General features: G+C 46.7%; 1 protein-coding gene and 1 long non-coding RNA gene across 3 annotated transcripts in view; one reads left to right on the forward strand and one right to left on the reverse strand.

Moving 5' to 3' along the window:
- LOC143806136 (complement C4-like) overlaps positions 1 to 5,380 on the reverse strand; it is an 80,082-nt gene extending 74,702 nt beyond the window's left edge. For both annotated transcript variants that reach the window (XR_013221401.1, XM_077286114.1), the window contains exon 1: positions 5,288 to 5,380. Coding sequence is in view for 1 of the 2 variants with exons in the window: in XM_077286114.1 (XP_077142229.1) it covers positions 5,288 to 5,361 (74 nt within the window). In the remaining variant the exon portion in view is untranslated. The remainder of the gene's footprint in view (positions 1 to 5,287) is intronic.
- Positions 1,922 to 3,689, forward strand: LOC143806137 (uncharacterized). Its single transcript, XR_013221402.1, has 2 exons — positions 1,922 to 1,994; positions 3,611 to 3,689. It is a non-coding gene; the product is annotated as an uncharacterized LOC143806137 (long non-coding RNA).
- Positions 5,381 to 8,598: the final 3,218 nt, after the last annotated feature.

An 8,598-nucleotide genomic window follows, 5' to 3' on the forward strand; every position in this document is an offset into this window, starting at 1 on the left:
TATTAGTGGACATTTTATGATACTAGTAATAGTGGGCACTGTATGACACTGTTATCAGTGGGTACTGTATGACAGTATGATTAGTTGACATTGTATGACACTGGTATTAGTGTGCACTGTATGACACTATTATTATACTATTATCTCAGTAATATGAATTTCAGTCTACACTCAATACAGATTTTAAAACTTTTACCCTTGAATTGAGAATAAACAATCAGTCCAGGTGGAGAAAGAAGCAGATTTCAATGATAAGATACAGGTGCTTCTCGCAAAATTAGAATATAATCAAAAAGTTAATTTATTTCATCTCTTCAAAAGTCAAACTCGTATATTATATACAGTCATTACAAACAGAGTGATCTATTTCACGTGTTTATATCTGTTAATGTTGATGATTATGGCTCAGCCAACGAAAACCCAAAAGTCATTATCTCAGTAAATTAGAATAATTAACAAAATCACCTGCAAAGGCTCCTAAGTGTTTAAAAAGGTCCCTTAGTCTGTTTCAGTAGCTCCACAATCATGGGGAAGACTGCTGACTTGACAGAAGTCCAGAAGGCCATCATTGACACCCTCCACGAGGAAAGTAAATTTTGCATTTCATTTGTAAATCAAGGTCCCAGAGTCTGGAGGAAGAGTGGAGAGGCCACAATCCAAGCTGCTGGAGGTCTAGTGTGAAGTTTCCGCAATCAGTGATGGTTTGGGGAGCCATGTCATCTGCTGGTGTAGGTTCACTATGTTTCATCAAGATCAAAGTCAGCGCAGCCGTCTACCAGGACATTTTAGAGCATTTCATGCTTCCCTCTGCCGACAAGCTTCTTGGAGATGGAAATGTCATTCTCCAGCAGGACTTGGTACCTGTCCACACTGCCAAAAGCACCAATACCTGGTTTACAAACAGCAGTATCACTGTGCTTGATTGGCAGCAAACTCACCAGACCTTAACCCCATAGAGAATCTATGGAGTAATGTCAAGAGGAAGATGAGAGACACCAGACCCAACAATGCAGCCGAGCTGAAGGCTGCTATCAAAGCAACCTGGGCTTCCATAACCCCTCAGCAGCACCACAGGCTCATCGCCTCCATGCCACGCCGCATTGATGTAGTAAGGATACTTTCACACATCAGGTTTTTTGTTTCAAGCAGAATCCGGCTAATGTTCCAAAAAAACGGATCCGTTGCAAATAGTGAAAAAACTGATGCAACGGATCCGTTTTTATGCCGGATCCGGTTTTTAATTTTAACATGGAGTTTACAGTGACTTGAGAGAGAGAGAGGAAGAGAGACCCCAGGACGGAAAATGTGCATAATTACAATGGAAAATGCTTTGAAAATAGGATCCGGAGGCCGGACTCATCGTTTCACATCTCCATTTCACGCGTTTTGACCGGTTCCATCACTGTGCGCTTTTCTTGCCAGACAAAAAAAACGACTATATGGACGGATCTGGAAAAACACAGATGAAACGTCTGACCATCAGGCGCAATCCGGAGCTAATACAACTCTATGGGAAAAAAAATAGATCCACTGTAAAAAAAAAAAAAAATCGTTTTTTTTCAAAACTTGCCGGATTGTGCCTGAAACTAAAAACCTGATGTGTGAAAGTAGCCTCAGGGCCGCCATCAGGGCATGACAGCCATGACTGGCGTATGGGGCCCGGTGAGCAGAGGGGGCCCGCATCGGGCCCCGTCTAATCTGCTCACCGGGCCCCCCCCTGCCAGCGCTGCGGGCCCCCCCACCTGCCGGCGCTGCGGGCCCCCCCCTGCCGGCGCTGCGGGACACTATTGACGTGCGGGCCCGTGCCCGCACGTCAATAGTTAACAGCCGCCGGCCGCCGCCAGCCAGTCGGAGGCTGGCAGCTGACTTCAGCGGCCGCAGTGCGCAGTCGCACTTCGCCGGCGTCTGACGTCATTGTCAGCCGCCGGCGAGTGCGTCCTTCACCTGCGGCTGCGTGGAGGAAGTGAGGTTCCCCGCCGCAGGAGCATGGCAAGGTAAGAACTCGGCTTTTTTTTTTTTCAGAGCGGCGATCCCAGGGGGGTGGGGCCCGGGGCAGAACGCTGGACATGCTGGGGCAGAAAGCTGGACACGGGCAGTATGCTGGACACAGGGGCAGAGATGCTGGACACAGGGGGCAGAGATGCTGGACACAGGGGGCAGAGATGCTGGACACAGGGGGCAGAGATGCTGGACACAGTGGCAGAGATGCTGGACACAGGGGGCAGAGATGCTGGACACAGTGGCAGAGATGCTGGATACAGGGGGCAGAGATGCTGGACACAGGGGCAGAGATGCTGGACACAGGGGGCAGAGATGCTGGACACAGTGGCAGAGATGCTGGACACAGGGGGCAGAGATGCTGGACACAGGGGGCAGAGATGCTGGACACGGGGCAGAGATGCTGGACACAGTGGCAGAGATGCTGGACACAGGGGGCAGAGATGCTGGACACAGGGGGCAGAGATGCTGGACACAGGGGGCAGAGATGCTGGACACAGGGGACAGAGATGCTGGACACGGGCAGAGATGCTGGACACAGGGGGCAGTATGCTGGACAAGGGGGCAGAATGCTGGACACAGGGGGCAGAATGCTGGACACAGGGGGCAGAATGCTGGACACAGGGGGCAGAATGCTGGACAAAGGGGCAGTATGCTGGACAAAGGGGCAGAGATGCTGGACACGGGGCAGAATGCTGGACACAGGGGCATTATGCTGGACAAAGGGGCAGTATGCTGGACAAAAGGGCAGTATGCTGGACAAAGGGGCAGTATGCTGGACAAAAGGGCAGTATGCTGGACAAAGGGGCAGAGATGCTGGACATGGGGCAGAATGCTGGACACAGGGGCATTATGCTGGACACAGGGGGCATTATGCTGGACACAGGGGCAGAGATGCTGGACACAGGGGCAGAGATGCTGGACACAGGGGCAGAGATGCTGGACACAGGGGGCAGAGATCCTGGACACAGGGGGCAGTATGCTGGACACAGGGGGCAGAGATGCTGGACACAGGGGCAGTATGCTGGACACAGGGGCAGTATGCTGGACACAGGGGCTGAGATGCTGGACACAGGGGCTGAGATGCTGGACACAGGGGCTATGAATGATGCTGGACACAGGGGCTATGAATGATGCTGGACACAGGGGCTATGATGCTGGACACAGGGGCAGAATGGAGATATGGGGTATGATGAAAGACATGGGGGCATGACTGGAGACACTGGGGGCAGAATTGGAGACAGGTTGTGCAGGATCATGGGGCAGGATGGATACGATGGAGACAGATGGGGCAGGATGGGGAGATCATATGGTGCAGAAAGGATACTCATGAGGGCAGGATGGGAGAACATATGGCTGACGCCAGGAATGAGACACACGGGGGCCAGGATGGGGAATATTATTACCATAGGGACTAATTAAGGGATATTATTACTGCAGTGATGTATTTATTTTTTGAGGACAGTGTTTGAAATGAGGGGGCGGTCCTGTTACTGTGTAGAGTGACACTATGTTGCCTCTTTTTCTTTATGCGGTGTAATGTAGAAGTTGGGAAAAATTAAGTAATGTGTTCTACAAGCGGAGCTCGAGATAACTGTGTTATTTCCTGCAGAAACGAGTCCTGGCTGGAAGACATGATGGCGGTCTGTGCTGGATGAAAGATGAAGGACTTCACATAGAGACGTCACTGGTGAGTCAGTGTTACCTATACACTGACACTATACACTGTATACTATACAGAGCTCCTGTGTATAATTTCACTAGTGATCACTGTATTATCTGTACACAGACACTGCATACTAAGTAGAGATCTCCTGTGTATAATGGCACTTATGGTGATAGTGTGGTGCTTTTTTTTTATTACTGATCAGAATTGTAGTATTCAGTCACTATGTGGTGGTAATATGTGGTCTGGACATGGTGTTGCGGTATTTGTCCCTTGTATGTGATATTATTCGATCACTGTGGTGGTAATATGCGGTCTGGTCATGGTGTAGCGGTATTTGTTCTATGTATGTGATATTATTCGATCACTGTGGTGGTAATATGTCATCTGGTCATGGTGTAGCGGTATTTGTTCTTTGTATGTGATATTATTCGATCACTGTGGTGGTAATATGTCATCTTGTCATGGTGTAGCGGTATTTGTTCTTTTTATGTGATATTATTGGTCATTTTAAAAATTGAAAAATAAATAAAAATATACCTAAATTGTTTTGCATATTTTAACAAATATTTAATAGGTTACAGCAGAGTAGTGCCCGGCCAAAAGAGTCTACCGTGTTATGGTGGCGGCTTACAAAATCTGCCGGCTATATGTGTGATCTGGTGATGGGAACTGTTAGGGTACGTGTCCACGTTAAGTAAACGCTGCGTGTTTGACGCTGCGTGGGTGGGGCCACAGCGTCAAACACGCAGCGTCCAGATGTTCCAGCATAGTGAAGGGGATTTTAGGAAATCTCGTCTCCACTATGCGTGGTAACACGCACCCGTCGGCCCTGCGACTCCGGACATGCGGTGCTTCTTTTAAGATCGCAGCATGTCCGTGTTCCTTGCGGCAGCTGCGACGCCGCAAGCTATAACACAGGGCCCTATGTGTGGGGTGCGATGATCCCAGATGTGTGCAATGAACACATCCGGCATCATCGCATCACAGTAGGGGGCGGGGCTTAGCGCCGAGCGGGTTTGCCGCTCTGACGAAACCGCTGGCCATCCTGAAGGTGGACACGTACCCTCAATGTGTGATTGGTGAGAAGTGGAGTTTTTCCAAGAGAGAGCGGTGGGACCGTGGACAGTTCGAGGGGTGGAGCATGGAGGCGGGGCTGGGGTGGAGCCTGGGTGGAGTCTCAAGGGGGCCCCGAAAATTTTGCCAGTATGGGGCCCCGAAATTTCTAGTGGCAGCCCTGAGTAGCCTAATTGATGCCAAAGGAGCCCGACCAAGTATTGAGTGCACTTACAGAACATACATATCAGTAGGCCAACATTTCGGATGCTAAAATCATTTTTCAAGCTGGAATTATAAAATATTCTAATTTACTGAGATAATGACTTTTGGGTTTTCATTGGCTGTAAGCCATAATCATCAACATTAACAGAAATAAACATGTGAAATAGATCACTCTGTGTGTAATGACTCTATATACTATATGAGATTCACTTTTTGTATTAAGTTATTTAAAGAAAGTGAAGAAAGAAGAGAATGCACAGAGATTTAGGATAAGTAAAGGGAAGGTGAATGGAGCACATTTATATAGGAGATATATATATACCGTATATATATAAAACTTACGAGGGACTTTGTGCGTCACTGACAGAAGCTACGGCCGCCCATAGTAGACAGCCCAGCAGAGCAGATATCCTCATGGTGCCGGACCTGGACTGAGCCAGCGAGGAGGGCAGCCAAATATTTATAAAAGGGGGGACGGGCCGAGATAAGAGAAGATGAGCAGAACGTCAAGAGGAAGTCAACAGAAAAAGAGGGAAGAACGGGAAAAAATCAGAAATATAGAAGATGCTGACTCTCCAAATTCTGACCACGGAGGGTACACCATCTACATCTGGCCTCCATGTTGTTTTTCTACATAATTCTGTCAAGTTCATGGTGGTCAGAGTATGACGACTATGGCACAGGGGCTGCAGTGGTTATCTACGCCATCAAAGGATCTCATGTTCAAGTTCAATTGTGGGGCTTAAAGTATTGAAAAAAAAATATTAAATTGTGTTTAAGTTTTACTAATAAAAAATTATTTGTACAAAAAATAAAACTCCACAAAAACGACACATTTAGTAAAATCGCATCTATAAACCCATAAAAACAAGTAACGTGAATGCCAAAATTGCTGTTTTTGTTCATCTTGCCTCACAAAAAATCTATTATAAAGTGAATCAAAAGTTGCTCGTATCTGATAACAATATCCATAAAAACCACAGCTTGTTATACCGCAAAAATACACTCACACAAAGCCCTCATGTAGTTACGTCCACAGAAAAATAGAGACATTGTGTCTCCCGGAATGTGATGAGACCCCCAACAAAAAAAAAATGTATTTTCATGTTCAAAAGTAGTAAAATATAAAAAAATATAAATTGAGTATCACCATTATTGTACTGACCCACAGCATGTGAATTATACGGCACAGTGAACGCTGTAAAAAAGAGAATTAAAAAGACAATTTTAGATTTACTGTTTTTTTTGTATTTCCTTCCTATCAAAATGTGAAATAAAAAGTGATCAAAAAGCTGTTTGTTCCCCAAAATGGTAAAAATAAAAAGTCCTTACATCACTTTGTTTATAGAAAAATAAAAAAAAAGTTCTGCTTTTCAGAATATGGCAGCGAAAAAAAGTTTTGGTTTGTAAAAGTTATTCTTGTGCAAGTAGCAAAACATAAAAAAAAAGGATATAATTGTATTACCTTCCTCATGGAATGGACCCTCGGAATAAAAATAACATCAATTTTAATTGAACGGTGTTTAAAAAAATAATCTAGAATTACTGTGTTTTTTTATGCCTTCAAACAAGAGTAATAAAAAGAGATCAAAAAGTGCACAAAATGGTATCAATAAAAACTGTCATGCAAAAAATATGGCGACATAAAACAAATTACTTTTTTCGTGCAAAGACTGTAATAATTGCACAAAAGTAATAAAACCCATAAACTAAACTTGTACTGACCGACAGGATACAGTTTATTTATGCAGCGCACTGAATAGTGAAAAGTTTAAAATGCAAAGAAATTGCGGCAGAATTGCTGTTTTTTATGTTCCTCCCCAGAAAGAGTTAATAAAACTTTAGGAAAAAGTTATAGGTACCCCAAAATTATGTCAATGGCAAATGCAACTCGCCCTGAAAAAAACACCCCCATCCTTATACTGCTATGTTGACAATAAAAATAAATTATAGAGGGGTGGCCCTGAGCAGACAGCCCCCTTATACTCTATAGAAAGGTATCCCTGAGCAGACAGCCCCCTTATACTCTATAGAGAGGTAGCCCTGAGCAGACAGCCCCCTTATACTCTATAGAGAGGTAGCCCTGAGCAGACAGCCCCCTTATACTCTATAGAGAGGTAGCCCTGAGCAGACAGCCCCCTTATACTCTATAGCAGTGGTCCCCAACCTTTCTGACCTTGAGAGACACATTCAGCTTAGAGAGAGGGTCGCGACCCACATTCAGCACTGAGAGAGGGTCGTGAGCCACATCCAGCTGCCGCCCCCTTCAAAGTAGTGTCAACCAAAGCCCCCATATTACAGGTATAATGATAACCAAAGCTTTTCCACAGAAATCACTCCAGAGCAGTACACTGACATCCAGGGGTTCCCACAATACCCCTGTTCAGTATTCTCTCAACACACTGTCACATCCAGCTTTGAGCACCTCCTCTAACAGGTAGTACAAACCTCCAGCGTATCATACCTAAAACATCTCTAAACCCCTAAGACCAGTAAATGTGCATCCAGATCTGCAATTCTGTGTGGGGCTACTCACAGAATTCACCATTTTGAGATGTGGTCTTCATACCTGTTTGCTAGACCTGGACCTAATGCATCAAGCTGGCAGACAGTCGCGAGCCACAATTCATGGGGCCGAGAGCCACATGTGGCTCCCGAGCTACAGGTTGGGGAGCCCTGCTCTATAGAGAGGTAGCCCTGAGCAGACAGCCCCCTTATACTCTATAGAGCGGTAGCCCTGAGCAGACAGCCCCCTTATACTCTATAGCGAGTAGACCAGAGCAGACGGCCCCCTTAGACTCTATAGAGAGGTAGCCCTGAGCAGACAGCCCCCTTATACTCTATAGAGAGAAGACCAGAGCAGACAGCCCCCTTATACTCTATAGAGAGGTAGCCCTGAGCAGACAGCCCCCTTATACTCTATAGATAGGTAGCCCTGAGCAGACAGCCCCCTTATACTCTATAGAGAGGTAGCCCTGAGCAGACAGCCCCCTTATACTCTATAGAGAGGTAGCCCTGAGCACACAGCCCCCTTACAATCTATAGAGAGGTAGCCCTGAGCACACAGCCCCCTTATACTCTGTAGAGAGGTAGCCCTGAGCAGACGGCCCCCTTATACTCTATAGAGAGGTAGCCCTGAGCAGACGGCCCCCTTATACTCTATAGAGAGGTAGCCCTGAGCAGACGGCCCCTTATCCTCTATAGAGAGGTAGCCCTGAGCAGACGGCCCCCTTATACTCTATAGAGAGGTAGCCCTGAGCAGACAGCCCCCTTATACTCTATAGAGAGGTAGCCCTGAGCAGACGGCCCCTTATCCTCTATAGAGAGGTAGCCCTGAGCAGACGGCCCCCTTATACTCTATAGAGAGGTAGCCCTGAGCACACAGCCCCCTTACAATCTATAGAGAGGTAGCCCTGAGCAGACAGCCCCCTTATACTCTATAGAGAGGTAGCCCTGAGCAGACGGCCCCTTATCCTCTTTAGAGAGGTAGCCCTGAGCAGACGGCCCCCTTATACTCTATAGAGAGGTAGCCCTAAGCAGACAGCCCCCTTATACTCTATAGAGAGGTAGCCTTGAGCAGACAGCCCCCCTTATATTCTATAGAGAGGTAGCCCTGAGCAGACAGCCCCCTTATACTCTATAGAGAGTAGACC

This window comes from Ranitomeya variabilis, chromosome 2, assembly GCF_051348905.1.
Source record: "Ranitomeya variabilis isolate aRanVar5 chromosome 2, aRanVar5.hap1, whole genome shotgun sequence".
In the NCBI taxonomy this organism is placed as follows: domain Eukaryota; kingdom Metazoa; phylum Chordata; class Amphibia; order Anura; family Dendrobatidae; genus Ranitomeya; species Ranitomeya variabilis.